Raw genomic sequence first — 19,568 nt, 5'->3', positions numbered from 1 at the left:
TGGGTATTCTGAAATAAGATTGATGAGCAAATTATGTCTTGGCCTTAAATAACCCTCATATCCATGATTTTGCATGGAATATATGCTCTTATAAAAGTTTGATTATTTAGCTGCTGACACTTTTGTCATAAATTTCAACCTAGGTATTCTGCATGGTTTTTTTTTTCTCTCTCTTTTTTAAAATCATATGTACTATATTTTTGATGAGATGCTTTAATAAGTCTTAGCATGCACCAGACTACAAAATGTAGGTCTTCTGCTGCAATAACTGCAAATTTTCTAGATATAGGGGAGGGGAAATCTATTCAGCTGTTGTTTGATTATGTCATGGCTACACTATGATGGGAAGTTTGACAGAAGGGAATATCTTCAACTTTAGGAGGACATTAAAGGTCCTGTTTACCTTTGGGAGCAGTGATTTAATAAATGTTCAGGATATCACATTTGATGCAATTGTGTAGGTCAGTTGCATCACAAAACTTCCAACCATCTAAGAATTTAGCAATAGAACCTATATACGGAGATATCACTATTTTTCTCAATAATCTGTAACTGTAGACGGTTTAGTCTGGAAACATTTTTATTATAACCATTGTTCACATTTTGTGTGTTTAACAATACTTAGTATTGATTATACTAATTCAAATTCTTAAAATTGGTTGTCTCTATCCCCAACTCAAATTTTAGAACAATTTTGATGTATTAATGCTTGGTTTTTATTTCACAAATTCTAAATTATGCCTTTGATATCAAACCATTGATCAGATCTCAGTACAAAGCAATCTGCACACCAAGTCCCATGCCAGTCTCTTCCTGTTTCAAGTTTACTTTGTAGTTAAGGGTCAGTCTGAATATTTGTTGACAGAGTCCATGACTCAATCTTCTCATTCTAAATCTGTAGAAACAGAAATAAAAACAAAACAGAGGGAAGGACACACAGTCTGTGATACAATCAACATGAAATATTTGCTCAGGGAGGGAGAGGTACTGTAATTAGGTTTGGTTCCAGACTATTTATATTTTTAAAGCAATGAATTCTAATTGCACTACAGGTAGGTAAAAACAGTCATACCTGGTGACAGTATTCCTGCCATTGGACATGATGGAAATTTAAATTGATGTACATTTTTGTTTTTAACCAGTGGAGGTGGAGATACACTGTATTCATGTTTTCTTCATTTTGTGTGTGTATGTGTGTGTATGTGTGTGTGTATGTGTATGTGCATGTGACATTTTTTATGTAGATTCATCATGAGTCAATGTACATAAAACCGCACCTTGAAGAGTTGTGTGTATGTGGGGCTTTGACCAGTACATTTTTTTTTTTGTGTATTATGCTCCTGACAATGAAGACCAAACAAGCTGGAAGGGGGAGGGGGGACAGGTATAGTGGTGAAGATGAGGGGGGGGGGGGGGGGAACAGAGGGATGGGAGTGACAGGGGTGGGAGAGCAGGTTTCATAACTCTCCAGGGATACTGTATTTACCTTCATAATCAGAAATGTGCATGCACGAAAGATTTACAGAAGTAAAATGCATGCAAAAGGGTTGTCTACGCAATGCGCTAAATGCCAGTGGCGATTAAAAAAAGGCTGTTGGCTCTTATTTGTAAATGTTTCATGCTGCAAATGTTTCTGGATTTACAGTATCTTTAGGATGTATTTAATTGAATTGAGCCAACTTTGACTTCATTTCACATTGCCACCAGGTAAGCAGTGAACTGTTTTCAAGTAGAAAACTATTAGAATTCTTTTATGGCTGTAGGTCTTCTTTTCAAGTCCCAATGTGTGTGTTGTGTGCTGCATATAAAGCTTTGCACACAATTTGTTTGCGGGAATTCCAGAATATTCAGTTGTGTCAATACCCCTCACAATACACAGTCTCCCCCTGCTAAGTTTATGAGTCTTTGAAGACTCAGTAGTCAGAATAAGTGACTTGCCTGAAACACACTTTGGCTGCTGCTAGCAGAGCTGCCATGCCTCCCTTATTCTGCAGGAGCCTCCCTGAAAATGCCAAAATCTGTTCATGTCTGAATAAAAGAATATTAAAATCTCCCTAATTTAGGAATTATTTTTGCCCGTTGAAATGCATGCAACATGTAGATATCTCCCTGATTGCTGTGTGGAATCTCCCTGATTTGGATATCACATGGGAATGTTACCAGACCTGTGCAAGTAGACTTGAACTAAGGACCTAAAGACTGAGTGTTCATATTCTCAACCACTGAGCCGCAACCTCAATTGGGATTCGTACAGTGTACATACATCTCGACGGAACGTACATCGAGTTGATACAGTGCTTGAAGTGTTTGTAAACAAAAACACATGGCTATCTTCTGTCTCCAGAGGTTGACATTGAATAAACATAATTGTTCTGTAAATTTGGTAGTGTAAAGGATTATTAAAGGGACTGTACAGTACTGGTTGAGGTGGGGATTCATGTTTTGAACATTCCAAAGTGAGATAATGAGAATCCTCTCAAGAAATATGAAAGAGCATGTAATTTTAAGAAGGATTCAACGTTTATTTGATGAAAATTGGTTTTCAGATGGCTGAGATATATATCCAAAAAAGTGATAATAATAAAAGGCGACAGGCCACGCCTTTTATTAGGATCTCTTTGTTTCACTTTGTTTCTGGATATCTCGGCCATTTCAAAACCGATTCTCATCAAATAAACTTTTGATACCCCTTAGAATTGCATGCTCTTTGACATCTCATACAGTGGTTTCTGAATATCTCGCAAAATGTTAAAAGCTAAATCCTCACCTCGACCAGAACTGTACACACCCTTTAAGGATGCTTGTGGAAGGATATTGAAGTTGAATCTGCATACAAATCATAGATCTTGGAGAAGAAGGCTTCAAATTCTTGTGCATTAATGTCACTGAATATTTTGTATCCAAATAATGTAAAAAGTTAATATGTTGCAGACAGGGAAACCCACATGTAACAAACAACGGAGGTGTGCACATTGTGGAGTAAATCAAGTCAACATTATAGATATTGTGTAGCTGGCCACTCTTGAGGCCAAGAGCGAACGATTCTCAGAAGTTTGTGTTTGTGCTGGTTGTGTCCAATTGAGTATATGCTTTAAAAACTTGGTCTGTTTTAGTTGGGACGGTTTGTACATCCCAGGCTGTAGTATACATTGAAGGTAGTCCAAATCACTTGAGGTGTGCTGTGGCTATTCGTACATCACTAGAAGTTGTTATTTAGTCATTTTTTTGAAGTAATTTAAGTCTGTGTAACATGGACTCGTGTAGACACATGTGCAGGGGTGGGGTGGATACAAAAACCCCCACACAAAACAATCCTTGAAACCTCTGTTGTATCTATGCAGTAATACAATATGTCCTCGCAATATGTTGCTATACCTGAAGATTTGCAAACAACAAGAATGGAATTTTCCACAGATACTTGCATTTTTATTTTTTTTCTCTTTTTGAATCCACAGATATTGCTGGACTGTTCCACAAGCCCAGAGTGCTAGTGATGACAATGTGATAAGCCTTGTGTGGCGGCGATTGTCTGTGAAAGAACCAACTTCTGAAATATTTCTTCAAGAGAACATAAGGACTGGAAACCGCACAGCACCAAACAGCATACCCTGAGGGCCAGGTAGGCCCCCTTAGCCTCGAGTGGAAGAAACACATTTATGTCCTTGTAAATAGTTGTGGATCAGTCAGAAATAGGTTGAAAAAAGAAAGAAAGAAAAGGAAAACAAAGAAGGGAGCGGCTATTTTCCTTCCAATCCTGTGCAGGGCCACACAAAAGGCTTTGGTAGTCAGAGCTTCTTTTCCAGTTGGTCGCAGAAAGTTTGCTGGGGCTGGTTCGTGGACCTGCAGCTTGCAAGACCAGGCAACAGGCGGTGGTACTACAGCAAGACGGTGCAGTTGCCTTCAATAGCCGGCTTCCTCCCCGCATCCGTAACCGTGACGACGAGCCAAGATGATCAACTTGGAGCATCTGACGGAGGAGGAGAGGAAGATCATCTTGGACGTCCTCAGGAGGGACGATGAACAGAGAAAGACTGATGAAGTGCGCCTCAAGTGAGTATCCAGTTTAGAAAATCTTACTGTCATATCCCGTACGTCACTAGAGGAACATATAAGCCTTTAGAGCCGTTTAACTATGCACCCATTGACAGTTGAGGATCAGAAGGGCGTTAGTGCTGTTTGTAAGTGCTGGAGTCCTTCTAACTCTCAACCAATGATCCTTGTGTGGCTGAGCTAGTCAGAAACTAAAGGGAATTAAAGTCATCATCAGGGAAACTCCTTGCCAAAGGAGGGGAAATTACAAATCACTCAGATAATCATAGAATGTGACTTTGTTTTAGTTACAGAGCTTTTCTGGCAATACGCTTGTACCCATATTGTCAGAATCCTCTAAAGCTTATTGAAAGTGCAACAGACTTTTTCTATGCAAGATTTTGTCCGAGTACACTCAAAGAAGTCATAAGCCATACAAATGATGATCTGATTTCAGTGTGACATTTATTGGTCATTTTTTTTTTTTTGATGACTAATACTGCGAAGAAGATGCCACTTTCTTATAAATGCGACTTTGTTAAAAACAAAGGGAAATGGTATGTGTGTTTAATCTTCTCCTCACTTGACAGTAGGGCCATAGATTCAATTCGTTGCTCAAGTTGCACCCTAACAAAGACATAAGCCCATATGACTTGAGGAAAGAAGTGTCCTTCTACACCTGAATCTTTGGTCATCCTGGATGATAACCCATCTTATTACTTGATTCTTTCTTTATGTTTGCTATGTGCCTATATATGGTCTTTATGTTTATGATTTCAGAATTATATCACTTCTTTCATCTGTTTCTATTCATAATCCCATCAATACTGTTTTCATCCATTGGAGCAGAACTGTGAATCAACTCTTAGGATATTTCATATGTTGTAACTTCCATCATTTCAATTGTGATTTGACACTCAGTGCTATCTAGGTTAGGCTTGATTTATGTATGAATCATGTATTCTCACCTTCTAATCTGCCGTCAATTCACCTGATGTAACAGACCATTACAAGACAAGGGAATGTTTAAAACAAAACAAAGAGCATTGTCATTCAGTTGGTTTTAACCCTCAGTCTGATGCTGGCAAGAATCCAAAGGAGGGCAAATTTTTTGAACCGTTTAGGGATTAATTCTTCCACACACTTTTTGACTACCACCTACTGATACAATGTATAGTTATGGAGCTGACATACAATGTTATACAGTTTTCATGCTACACTTGAAATGTTTGAAGTCATTTGCAAAGTCACGATTGATTGGGGGACTTACATTGTATAATTGACCACAACTCTCTATAAGAAGGGGTTTTGGTCATTTCTAGAAATTTATTTTGTAAATGCAGAGCTTTACAAAGTATGTACCCCTCAAACTAGTTGGTATGGGCATTTGGCCAGGGTCTAATACATTGTACATTGTACTTCAAACTATTAAAGTGTCTGTTCTTTCAACATGGATTGTTCAGCATTGAAGTTTTCTTGTTCTGGGTAAATGGACATAAATGTGGATTTGTAGACGAGTGCTCTGTGATGTTCAAATGTGTACACGGTGCTTTGTTGTACATGATTCAAATGTCTTTTGTTGTTACCCATTTTTATACTTCCTATCGATTAAGTTTGAACCACAAATGAAATGCGATGTTAATCAAGTCTCTGTTGAGTTGTTTTGACTCTTTGTAGTCAGGTCAGACCTGATCCTCTTCTTAGTATGGCTCAAGAAAAACTAACTTGGACTCTTGCATTGCCAAAATCCTTAAATAATAAAACGTGAGAGTGACCACTATGCATGACCGATTTATCCTCATGAGACTTGCATTGTTGCCCGGTCAATTCATTTTCTTTTGCGGTCATGCATGTGAATGGACAGGAAATGCAAAAGCTATTCAATCCGATGATCGAGTTTGTTTCTTTTACACTTCGGTTCATTGACTGGGCAGGGACATTTTGTGTTTGTGCGTACAGTGTACGCAGGTGGGTCACTTGTGGATTCTGAACTTTATTGAGCTTGGAAATGAATGCTTCTATAGTGAGTCAGGAAGTGCATCCTGATGCTGTTTTGCTTTGCAGTATGAAAACAGAAAGACCAGAGAATTAGACTGATGAAAATTAGTTGAAAAAAGTCGAAACACACAAAACGTAATGAACTGTTAAAATTTAAGAGAGAAGATAAATTGGCAAATCTCTGTGTGATGTAGTTGTTGAGTAGCTCTCCATTTGTTTCATATACAAAATTTCACTTATTTTCATTTTTCTCAAATGTTTTGGCACAAACAAAACTAATCCCTTCACTGAGGGCCTGAGGAGGACTTGCAAAAAAATATTACTCATCCTCATATTACTCCTATGATATACTTCGAACAGATCTGAGATTTTTTTTTCTTCTTGTGGAAAGAATGAAAATTTGTGACTTTTTGTTTACAAACAGAATGGAGAGCCGCTCAACATCTATGTACACAGAGTTGCCAATTTATCTTGCTTTCTGAACTTTTACAGTTCAAAACCTTTTGTGTACATTTTATACCTTTGTTTTTCCCCAAATTTGGCTGGTTGATGTGCTGATCTGTTTTTGTTTTTTTGTTTTTTCATACAGAGCAACATGATATCAGAATGGACTTTTCCTTTAACTGCTCAGTGTGCAAAGTTTTGTCTGTTATGTCAGTGACAAGTGAATTGGTTCCCACCACATACTGTAGGTCTATGGTTTCCATATGGTGTGTTCAGAAATATTTCAAGTGGAACTGTCACAGAGATAATACAGTTGTTTTTTTATTAGAAACAATGACAACAGTTTTACCTCTGAAAATTGCATAGATTACTGCAGGTGGATGTACAACAATGAGTGCCAGCAATGTAGCATGTATTTGAATTTTACATTTCATATCTCTTGAAGATAGTCGACGGAATTGGGAATACTGAGTGTCATTCCAATCCATGCAAGGCCCTGCGTAGAATGGTATTTTGTCTACTTTACAACTTGGCATTTCTGACTGCAGCCAAACAACTGCAGAGCAAAACAAACAGGCTATCTATGATGACTGTAAGGGGAATGATATTCATTTAGAGGTGTCAGTAAATTTATTCTGAGTTCATTGAGCTAGTGTGGATTTATATCAAAGTGGGCAAGCCCTTTGTAAAGCCTAGAATTCCCGAACAAGGAACGAGCCAAACTGTGCTTATTTCAAACAAACCATGATCTGCATATGGGTGTATACAGCCTGTAGCACGCGCTGATCTTTTCACAACTTGCATTCAAAGTAGAGAATTGATTGATTGCTAAATGCAGCATACAATTGTACAAGACAAAAGTACCTGCTGAGTATTTTTTCCCCTTGTCTCAGTGTTTGACATTCCAAGCCATTGTTCCCTTGATTGTGGCACACCATGCATAAAAGCCTTTTATTGATCCTAGGCTCCTCCCACTGGTATTTTGCATTCATTGTTTCCAAGAGATCATTAAACACAGAACAACACCCCCTCAGAAATATTTTGAACTCACCCCTGGCTTGCTTGGAGATTTACCTTGTCTATAAATTGTCTATCCATTGTGAAATGACATTGTTATGACATTCTTACTACAGGAATCAAAACAAAACACTTTATACTAAATGTATCACACCAACATAATCTTCAGGCCTTGTTCTGCATATCATTAGGAAAACAAAATATTCAAATACTCTCAAATATTTTGGATAAAGTGTGCACTATAATGTGCTATCACATTGCCTTAGGGTGTATTAAATTGAGAAAGAAGAAAGCAATGAGAAAGAAAAAGATTTGTTTTCGAAGGAAATGCATGGTAGACCTCAATCTAATTCTAAACCGGATATGACTTAGCTCTACTTATTGTTGACAATGCACCACACAGAGTTATGGTGTAAAGATTGATAGCATTTTGTGTTGAGTGTAGTGTTGTGTAGTGGTGTTAGCTACTCAGGATTGGTATGTTCATTGTTTGATGTACATGTATTATACGTAGACGCAAGAGAAACATAGGGCTCCGGAGACTGGATTTGTCTTTCAGAGTTTTCAAGTGCAAGTTGCCTTCACAATAATAATTATCAGAGAGCAATCCGAAGGTGGCATGCTCCCATGGTGGATGTTGAATCAGAACTATACAAGTCTTCTTCTCTGCATGATCCAATTCTCCTCATACATTCAACGATACACATTGGTTATAGGGTTGTAACATACTATGAATGGGTGAACGGGTGTTGAGTCTTCGTGTTAAAGAGAGGTTTTAATTGGGCAAAACTTTGGTTGTTATAGAAACAAAGGCGGGACTAGTTTCATAAAGGAGGTAGTAGTTGGTTTTGGATTCAACAACAATTCTAAGTAATCAATGGAGGAAGGGCAGGATGTTTTGGGTTTGATTTTTAACTTGGTCGTAAATCAATTGGGGCTAGATGTACAATGTATACAATGTACTCCAGGGTTGATGAAGGTTGATGACTTACTGGAGGTGGAGAGTAGTGGTAGGGGTCATTGACTGGTTGGAGGTGAAGAGATGATCTGGCCATTATAGTGGAATGGGAGGGGGTAGTGATGACTTTGTGTATCAATACACAACAGTAGCATCATCTATAGGAAGGTGCAATATTTTGTCCAGTGTATGTGATGTAGCAAAAGCCATGCAGTCATTAAACTATGGTTTTACTGCTTTATCAGTTACCAGAATTGGTGTGTTACTTCACTGGTTCATGTTTTATGAACATTAAAGGTATAATCAAGCAGATTGAGTTTGTTATGAGTTATGTAATAATCATTCACTTCAAAGTTGTCCCTTGGTCAGTCATGGGGATATGCCCATTCTTCAGGCACCACAACATACTCAATCCATTTGTAATTCTTTCTATCCCTCATTTCCCCCTGAAAAATAGAAAGAAAAAGTGACTGTACAGAACTTATATTCACTAGGTCGTCTTCATCAGACCAAAGTTTCAAAATAGCACACAATCTTATGGTTAGGAGATTAGCCAAATGTCAAATTAACCTGCTATTTGTGCAGTGAAGATGCTGAGAGTTTGCAATTTGATCAGGATAATTCCCCCCCCCCCCCCAATCTTGGTCTAGTTTACATTAAATAGTGGTTATTTGGGTTGCATCTCCATGAGCCCAAACTTTTATCAATCACATCCTGCTAGGGAAATCACTTTCAAAATGTGCCCTGAGCTGAGCCGAGTAATGATGCAAAGTATGCATGTGTCAATTTCGGGCCAATTTCCCAAACACCAAACGCTTGTTTTCGAGCTGATGAATTATCATACGTTATATCAGCCTATCCTAAACTACAAAATAGCCCGCTAGTTGGAGCTTCGGTCTGATAAAGACACGCCTACGAGGTCACTTGTAACATGAAGCCTCAACCCAATTTTGATTTAGATGCTGATTTTGAAGTATGTACAAAAAGTAGATGTAATATTATACCCAAGATGAGTATACGGGTGGTTTTGGTGAAGCTGCTGATATTCGTAGAGTTTCATTTACTCCATTAATAAAAGCTCTATGGCACTCTCATGGAACGATGTTTGCAGTGTTGATATTCATGAAAGTTGAATCTTGATTCTTTAGTATCTACATGTAGTATGTGCACCTGTAAAGCTGTTGCAATTATCATTGTCACATAGTGACCTAGCACCTTGTCACTCTGTGGTTTTATTTTTTTTTAGACCTGCTAGTTCATCTACTAATAGCAATAATAACTACCGTTATCGCTACACAGCCACACTAAAACTTAATAGGCCCATGATGTAAACACGATTGAATTCACGTGCACACAAATCAATGTTTGACTGACCGTTTAACACCACTTTGTTTATTTACTCATGTGTAAATTCTACAACAGGGTAATGATGCCTTGTGAAGGAGCTTGGCATTAAGTCTATGCAATCACGTAAAAATTATCATTAGTGTGAGCACTCAACTTAGATACTGTAGTCGACGTCTGCATTGGCTATACCAATACACGCAGCCTCTAATACACCACACGTCCAATACAGCACTGCCACAGTCTGTGTTCGCAAGATGTCCCCACAAAACGTCTCGACATCGTCCGTCCTTCCCCAGCCGGATCCAGATCGTCGACCTCCACTGCTAAACCCTCAGCACAGCACGACGAGCGTCACGATCATTGTCTTCGATGAGAGCTCACCGACCTCCACTGGTAAACCGTTAGCACAACGAGCGTCACGGTCATTGTCCATGATGAGAGCTGACTTGCCTATCGTGGTCGTCCATGCTTCCTGCTTAATCTCTCCCCTCAGCTCTATCTAATTTCCCGCACGTCTACCTTACCAATCTCCCGACTATAAAATGCATAACCTCCCATACCGAATGTACGACACTACAGTACGTCCTATACAGAATGTGGTCGCGTGTCAGCTGTTTACCTATGGTCTACTGATTTGCATACGATAAACAAACAACTACGCAAATTTTCAAACCCACCATATCTTGGCTATTATACTTCCATTGATCTAAGCTTACACTGTTCTCTGTAATAAAAAAAAACAACTATCGTGATCTATCAATACATGCTTGGAAACCTAAGGAAATACATGTTTCATCCTGACAATATCCCCCACCTTAAGATATAATTCAAGGGGAAATCTTAATTATATCAACAACAACAAAAAAATGTATTTTCCTTGTAAAACACTGGCATATACATGTACAGTATAACAGTTATGTTCTACACAAAGAAAAACCTAGCAACTAAAAATCACCTTTATTAAACTATAACAAAAACCAACCATATACCCTACAATTATATGCAACCCTGTGCATCAAGCAATTACACCTTGTACATACCAGTTCTAATTCCTTTCTGAAACATTACCTAATGACAAACAATGATTTCACTACTACTGACTAAGCAAACAATAAGCTTGCATAAAGTGTGCTCTCTATGTACTTCACATGTGTAGCACATAATTCTAATCAGTTTCACCTAAAACTGATGTAATTGATAAACACTTGCAACATACACTGATCACCACTGTGCCTATCGTTTCGAATCAGTCACATTATATGCACTTGTGTAGATGTTTAATAAACCACCAGAAACTCTCAAATATCACAACTTCTCTTTAATTAATGCCAAAATTATTAAAACTACAATAAAACTTTCCAAAACAAACAAAACCAATTTCCTTTTTTTTTTTGTAATAAAAGAGTGACACATTCCAAGTTCAAACAGACTTATTAAACTTACATAATAATCATAAAACAATTCTACGAACAGCATGATTTTTTTTTTCACACTGCACATCATGCTTTGCGTGACTATGCATACATAAGTTTGAGATTTGGATAATACATGTATGTGTGTCAATGATGCCCCATAGAATTACAGAGTATCAATGCTAACCTTGCAACCTCTCGACTGTCTGAAGATCTGGTGTCTAAGGAGAGACATTAAACCTGTCTCACTCCTCAACTCTGAATTATCACCTATATGATCCTGTATAGTAGCATCCAATAATAGTTGGATAATAACCCAAGCTATGTATTACATATGCGATAACAACTCAAACTACAATCTGTACATGTACATAATTACACACGACAACGCGATTGCCCTACACCTAATCAATAGCGACGTTGATGTAGTGCGGGTGTAGTCTTGTCGCAACGCTGAAAGAAATAACAGAAATAAAAACAAGCATCATATTCTTTGCTTCGCGCATTTTGTTCTTAGCAAACAAAACATGTACAAAGGAGTTACTGAACTTATTGAATTTTCTGCATGTATATGTCCATATTAACACCTGTCTACAGCCAACCATGTTGCCTGTACATTTAAAGTAGACTTCCATAATAATGCATCTTTGTAACATGAAGAAAAATCTTATAATACTGTACTGACGTCAAATATATGCAATAAACACTGTATAAAAAAAAAATGGTTTGTCAGAATTTGTTATTTTGGTTTTACTATGTTCCATTTGAATTTGACCGTCTACTCTGTGTTGTAGGTTCACACTAGGCGGCTCATGGCATCTGCAGCCACATTGTCTTTGCCCTTTACAGAGACGAGCCTGAACCTGTGCTCTTGTAGGCTCATGCACCATCGCATGATTCTTTTGTTGTGCATTTTCTTCACCTGTATGTACGTTAACGGCTTGTGATCTGTGTGGACTTCGAAAGACCGGCCACACAGATAGAACTCGAACTTGCGAATGGCCCGCACAATAATCGTCTGATCTGCTCTTGTTTCACCTCGTCTAGGGAAACATCCAGCTGTACATCCTCAACGAACTCTCTCTGAGTCGGACAAGGCATCTCTGGTATCTCAGTGAACACATCATCGTTGCTTTCCATGCCTTTGTCACTCCACAACTCATCTACACCACCATCATGGCACACCTCGAAACAACTTCCAGCAGTTTCTTCCTCTGCTACCCTGCTGAAGTATCGCTTGAGCATGTTTATGTGGAATGTCTTTTTCACGCCATCTACATCCACTACGTAGTCATAGTCATACTTGGCACCGACCACCTCATATGGCCCTTTCCATTTGACCAAGAGCTTGTTTTGCTCCGTCGGCAGTAACACCAAGACTTTGTCTCCGATCTTCAACTTCCGTTTCTTCGCACCTTGATCATAGTAGGTCTTGTACCGCTTTGCCGACTGCTTCAAATTTTCCTGTGCCATCTGCCATGACTCAACAAGTCTCTTTCTCAACTCGATGACATACTCATACTCACTCTTTCTTTCTGGCTCGACAGCATCGTTTGTCAACAGCTCTCTCAAAACCTCCATGGGTCCTCTCACATGCCGACCGTATAGTAATTCAAATGGAGAAAAACCCAGGCTTGAGCTTGGTGCCTCTCGCAAAGCAAACAAAAGGGCAGGAAGATACCTATCCCATTGGCGTGGCTCCTCTGTGCACAACCGCTTCAAAGACGATTTCACCACAGCATTATACCGTTCCACTAGCCCGTTGCACATGGGATGGTATCGGGAACTCGTCAACTGCTTGATTGACAATAACCGGCAAACTTCTTTCATCAAGTCAGAGACAAATTGGGGTCCTAGGTCAGACCTTTATAACCTCTTGCGGTATACCCACTCGACTGTACACTGTCACCAGTGCTTCTGCGACATCGACTGTCGTTATTGACTTCAACGGAATCGCTTCCGTATACCTCGTGGCATAATCTACAATTGTCAATATGTAAGTGTGACCACGTTCAGAGGGAGTGAACGGCCCCATCAAATCGATGGCGATACGCTGAAATGGTACCTCGATTGTTGGTAGTCTACCTAACTCCACCTTGGGTACTTTGCCTTTGCTGATGGTCTTCTGACATACATCACATGATCGGCAGAAATTGGCAATGTCTTCATACATGCCCGGCCAAAAGAACTGTGTCTTTACCTTTGACAATGTGTTGTTGATCCCTAAGTGACCGCCAAACAATGACTCATGTGCCAAATGCATGATATCAGCACGATATGCCTTTGGCACCACAACAAGTTTTGGGCCAATCCCCTCTGTCGGGTTTTCCGGATCTCTTTCCTGCCTCAAAAGGCACCCCTGATCTACCCGGAACAGGTACCTGGAATTATCAGTCACACCAACCTTATTCCACGATGCTCGAAGAGTGGGGTCATCTTTCTGTTTCTGACGAAACTCTGGCGGATCTGCGACTTTGACCGAATCGACCACAACTAACCCCTTCTTGGGTTTTGCACTGCGTGCTCTTTGGGCCCGTGTCTCCACAGCCATGACAGCTGGCACTCCACTGTCATCATTCCTGACTGAACACTCTGTCTCGCCCAACACCTGGTCTTCCTTCTGAGATCGGGTTTCGACTGCCATCACCTGTGGATCATCTTCTTTCACCTCAGAAAGATTGTCAACCTCTTCCTTATCAACGCCATCAACCTTGGTATGTACAATTTGCTCACCATCTCCAATGACGTATCTACCACCATCATCCTCCTGATCAGCATCGTTACTCAATGCTTTGCCCCCTCTGGGCACCCACTTCAAATCTGGATCATTGGGCTCACGTGCACCAGTGACATTCCCAACAATCACTTCACACAAGCAATCCGGCATACACAATGCTTCAATCTCACCTGAAAAATATGGAGAGTCTAACTCTACCTTGGCGACTGGAAATTGCTTGACTGTTCCATCAATCAACCTCACTGTTTGACACTTCCCAGTCAGCTGATGTTTCTCAACCAGTCTGGACTTAACAACACATGTACTGCATCCTGTGTCACGGAGTACTGAAATTGGAACTTCACCAGGATATAACCTGCCTGAAACAACTGGCATACGATTCATCATCGCACTTACTTGTCCGTAAGCCATTCCCAGCTTTTCAACTTTCTGATACCCGTCCAAGGGCACATGATTTCCAACAGGCATGCACGCAGCTGATTGCCCTGTTGCCTGTGGCTGTTTGCCACCCCCGTCATTTGACCTCAAACTACCTATTGAGTTTCCTGGACTGCCAGCTGACGGCGTGCTAGCATCCATGTTTGACCGTGTCATTTCTGATCCTTCAGTTAGCACCTCTGTACCAACCATTGCTTGAGCTGATTTCACACGCACCATGGGACAATCCCTCTTCAAATGTGTAGGACTCCCACACTGATAACAACCCCTCGGGCCATCTCCGCGCCCAACCCCATACTGGGTCTTCTTACCCTGTGACGGCTGATTCCTTCCCCTCACTTCAAATGGGCGCTGCGGGGGTTTTGGACTGCCTGGTGTGTTTTTCACACCACCTTGTGAGGGCTTTGAACCTCCCAATTTCTGATTCTGATCAGATGTCTTTGATTGCTGTCCAAATGTGTGCACACCATGTGCATTTACATACACATCAGCATTCTTACTGACCACCTCCATTGAATCACAATCCCTTTCTTTCAAAAATGCCACCACTTCCTTTGAACAATTATTCAAAAATTGTTCCCGTAGGACTAGATCAAACAACTTATCATACTCTTCATCGATCCCTGACAACTCAATCCACTGCACCAGATACCCTCTGAGCCTCGTCGCAAAATGATGTGGCCTTTCTCCTTTCTCTGGCCGTGCAGTCCTAAACTTCCTGCGATACCCTTCTTCAGTCAACTGAAAATGCACCATCAACTCCTGTTTGACTCTTGCATAATCATCTCTATCAGCAGGCTCCATTCTGTTCACCACTTCAAGGGCTTTGCCACTCAGATTTGAAATCAGATATAAGGCCTTGAATTCAGTAGGGATCTTCTGACTGTCAGCAAACAACTCAAACTTGTTGATATAGGCATCGAACCTATCCCGATTCTCGTCAAACTTGCCTATTTTCAAGTGCAAACCACTCAAATCCACATGCGTACTACTACTGGAATTTGTCGATCTCATTTCAGCCATTTTCATTTCATGTTCCCGGACCTTGGCTCTTTCCTCAGCCCGCATTTTCTCTGCAGCCTCATCACAACGAGCATTCACGAAACTATTCAACTCTCCACCGGAGTAACCAAGTTCCCTACCAAGGGTGGCAAAGTCTCTAATTTGTTCTGGAGTTGCCATCGTATCATCCAACAACAGCCAACCAAAAGAACATCAACCAGGAGAAAAATCCACTCCCAATTCACAACAATTCACTGAATACTCCGCTCAGACTTTTAACTGCGAATTCGACACAACCTCAACCAGGTCTACTCTTAACCAGTACACACCTCAATGGTTACATGCATACACTGCATACAATACCATGCTCAACTACATGGCACCTTAAATCAACCACATGATAAGGAAGCCTTTAATTTTCTTTACCAGCCTATGGCTGTGTCTTACACCACCTAACATAGATCTAACGTTAGCAGGTCTCGGTGGGACCTCCAAAATTGTCACATAGTGACCTAGCACCTTGTCACTCTGTGGTTTTATTTTTTTTTAGACCTGCTAGTTCATCTACTAATAGCAATAATAACTACCGTTATCGCTACACAGCCACACTAAAACTTAATAGGCCCATGATGTAAACACGATTGAATTCACGTGCACACAAATCAATGTTTGACTGACCGTTTAACACCACTTTGTTTATTTACTCATGTGTAAATTCTACAACAGGGTAATGATGCCTTGTGAAGGAGCTTGGCATTAAGTCTATGCAATCACATAAAAATTATCATTAGTGTGAGCACTCAACTTAGATACTGTAGTCGACGTCTGCATTGGCTATACCAATACACGCAGCCTCTAATACACCACACGTCCAATACAGCACTGCCACAGTCTGTGTTCGCAAGATGTCCCCACAAAACGTCTCGACATCGTCCGTCCTTCCCCAGCCGGATCCAGATCGTCGACCTCCACTGCTAAACCCTCAGCACAGCACGACGAGCGTCACGATCATTGTCTTCGATGAGAGCTCACCGACCTCCACTGGTAAACCGTTAGCACAACGAGCGTCACGGTCATTGTCCATGATGAGAGCTGACTTGCCTATCGTGGTCGTCCATGCTTCCTGCTTAATCTCTCCCCTCAGCTCTATCTAATTTCCCGCACGTCTACCTTACCAATCTCCCGACTATAAAATGCATAACCTCCCATACCGAATGTACGACACTACAGTACGTCCTATACAGAATGTGGTCGCGTGTCAGCTGTTTACCTATGGTCTACTGATTTGCATACGATAAACAAACAACTACGCAAATTTTCAAACCCACCATATCTTGGCTATTATACTTCCATTGATCTAAGCTTACACTGTTCTCTGTAATAAAAAAAAACAACTATCGTGATCTATCAATACATGCTTGGAAACCTAAGGAAATACATGTTTCATCCTGACAATCATGACATGAGCAATATTCAGTCGAATATCCACCTAATCTTTTTCAAGCAGAAAATGTGGAGGTTCATTTTGTGGCCTGCGCCTAGTGATCAAATATACAATGATGTCAGAAATTCAGATGATCTACATGTACCTAATACTCATCTGCTCACCTGACGTTAGTCTCTTGTTTTATGCAATGGTTAAGTACTTTTTGATCTACTCGTCTGAGCGGTTTTGGGTTTTTCTGCTGGTAGGAAATCTTACTTTGCAGCTCTCTATTACACCGAAAGGTAGAGGCTGCCTAGTCCCATGTTTAATACCATCTATTGAAGGATGCGCTCATGAAATTGGATAGGAGTGCTATTTTGAAAGTTGCCATCAATAACTTTTCCCCTTTTCCGGTTCAAATTTCATTGCCTTGCCCCTGTGTTCATTGTGGAATGCATATGAGCTGTAAGCATGCCCGGAGACGTAAGTTATACAACTTGTGTGACTTACTTTTCAGTGAAGTCGATGGTGAAATGCAAATGGCATTTAAATTACAAATGAAATATATGAAATTCATTGATGGTGAAATATATACATATGAAAAGGAATTCAGAAACATTTGCACAGTGGATTCCAATATTTCTTCATATTGTACTAATGTCATAACTTAGAGAAAACTGATAAAAATGTCAATTTGACTGTCTCAATTCTTGAAAGCAGTAAAATAGATTCTGAATACAAAATATTATGGTACCAACTGAGATGTAGGTATTCAGAACTTGTCAGAATATATCTATCTTGCAGACAACAAATTTCGGTTATCATCTGTGGTTTATTCCCCCCCCCCCCCCCCCCCCCCCTTGTAACAGTTTTTTCTGCTGAAGCAGTACCGGTACTGAGGTATTCTTCAAATAAGGACTGTTACATTAGAGCTATATCTTAGCTCATAGTTATCAGTAAATATTTCATTGTCTTTTCTATTAAATGTCAAATTTTTAATTTTACCCCAGGAGTGCATGTAGGAGATGGCAAAGTAATTCGTCTGTCGACAGAGAATTCTGTGTCATCAAATGGGAACTAAAATTCTGTAAATTTTGTTAAATTTCCTTCTCAAATTAGAAATATTTAAAAATCATATTATTATGCAAAGGAAATGTAAAATCAGTGTCTAGATGTATAGTGCATAGACCAGATTATTATGAAATTATTCCCTTTTCCTGTCAGATTTTGATGGTACCACACTGAAATGTAGTGGAACCTTGATGCTTTGTCTCTGAACAAATTGTATATAATTTTATTGTCACAGAAGACTGGATGTGTCACTTGAACTAACCATAGGGTCAGTACAGAGTAATTCTTCCTGTTATATGGTAATTGATGATAATTTATGTGATTTACAATGCATCTAGTCCACTCTACAAATTTCCTTAGGCACAGTTCACAAAGAACATATCAAGGAACACATACAGAATTGTCACATTTACCCAAAAAGCAAACATGCGTTTGACAACTGTATTTAGAAAAAAACAAATTCCATCATGTAACGGCGCACTATTTGTACACTGTCCCGTGCTTTTGTAGGCCTACGTAAGTAACCGAGGCAGGGTGGCCCCTTATAACTTTTATGGCTGTTTTCCCCCTGGATCATTGGAGAAAACAACTGACTGCCTCTTTCTTCCTTTGCCCATAGCTCCTTTGAGTGCAAACATACGATGTGTGAATGCAATGTTGCCACTATTCAAAGGGCACAGTCTGTTTTATGAAGGAGTGTTTTGGTACCATGAGGATTCATCGCCGCAGTCTCAAGCAATGTGGAAGTGTTATGTAATAGCATTCCCAGGGCTTGAATGTCACAATGACCAAATAGCAATTTGCAACTCACTGCTAAGCCATTGGGTTGCTCTTCTGGTCCCATCTTACTGGTAATTGAATGCACATTTCCCATTGTTGGTGGAGGAGATTCCTCTGGAAGGAGCTACCTTTCCAGCTCCACCCTATGTCTACCTGCCCCACCCCCATGCCCCACTTTAATATGCCTCCCCGTTCCCTTTAAGAAACATGACAAGGAAATGGAACATGATAGTCTCTATTGCTTTGAACTTCATTTGCTGTACTACTTTCCCAAGCTCACACATATTTTGCTTGCTTTTGTTTGTTATACTGTAAAAGCTCTTATTTTTGCAAGAGGTTAATGTTCACAGAATTTTTAGATCACTGTAGGGTCACAAATTTTACAACACACAAAAAATATTGCCATATGGTGGCATATCGCTCACTTACGGTAGGCTTGGTGTTAGATCATGAAAATAATATCTCTTGAAAAAGTATGTGACCTCATCATTTCTAATATCTCTAGATGCAAAAATATCAGCTTTTACAGTATTCCAAATACTTATGAGGGCTGATTGCAAAAAGTTTTATTGATTTAGGTTACAAACAGATATTTTGTATTCATGAAAAAGGCCATTTGGAAAATGTAAAGAAAAAGAAATCCAAATAATACTAACATCTATTGTTCTGTTGTCTGAATGTTCAAGGCATTTACATCAAAATACGGTACATAATGTCTTTTGGCATGGTCAAGTGAGCATTGTTCTGAAGTTTCATAATTACACCCTGCAAGCAATCTGTAACAGGCTTGGATCTGTAAAAAACAAAGTTGCTTTGAAGCCCTGTTTTGGGAGTTTGCATAAACTTTGAATATTATGATTTTCATGCTCTGTATCTTGCCCTTTGCTTCATCACTATCATTTACTTTAT

At 39.8% G+C, this 19,568-nt stretch overlaps 1 protein-coding gene across 5 annotated transcripts in view; it reads left to right on the top strand.

Moving 5' to 3' along the window:
- Window positions 1–19,568, top strand: part of LOC139742175 (synaptotagmin-like protein 4) — a 114,369-nt gene that overhangs the window by 4,215 nt on the left and 90,586 nt on the right. For all 5 annotated transcript variants that reach the window (XM_071652754.1, XM_071652750.1, XM_071652752.1 and 2 more), the window contains exon 2: window positions 3,456–4,050. In XM_071652754.1, the coding sequence (XP_071508855.1) occupies window positions 3,950–4,050 (101 nt within the window). In that variant the 5' untranslated portion in view covers window positions 3,456–3,949. The remainder of the gene's footprint in view (window positions 1–3,455; window positions 4,051–19,568) is intronic.

Source organism: Diadema antillarum, unplaced genomic scaffold (assembly GCF_040938485.1).
Source record: "Diadema antillarum isolate AM-2024a unplaced genomic scaffold, OU_Dant_1.0 seq00000982_RagTag, whole genome shotgun sequence".
Taxonomy (NCBI): domain Eukaryota; kingdom Metazoa; phylum Echinodermata; class Echinoidea; order Diadematoida; family Diadematidae; genus Diadema; species Diadema antillarum.
This window is presented reverse-complemented; position numbering and strand designations above follow the sequence as displayed.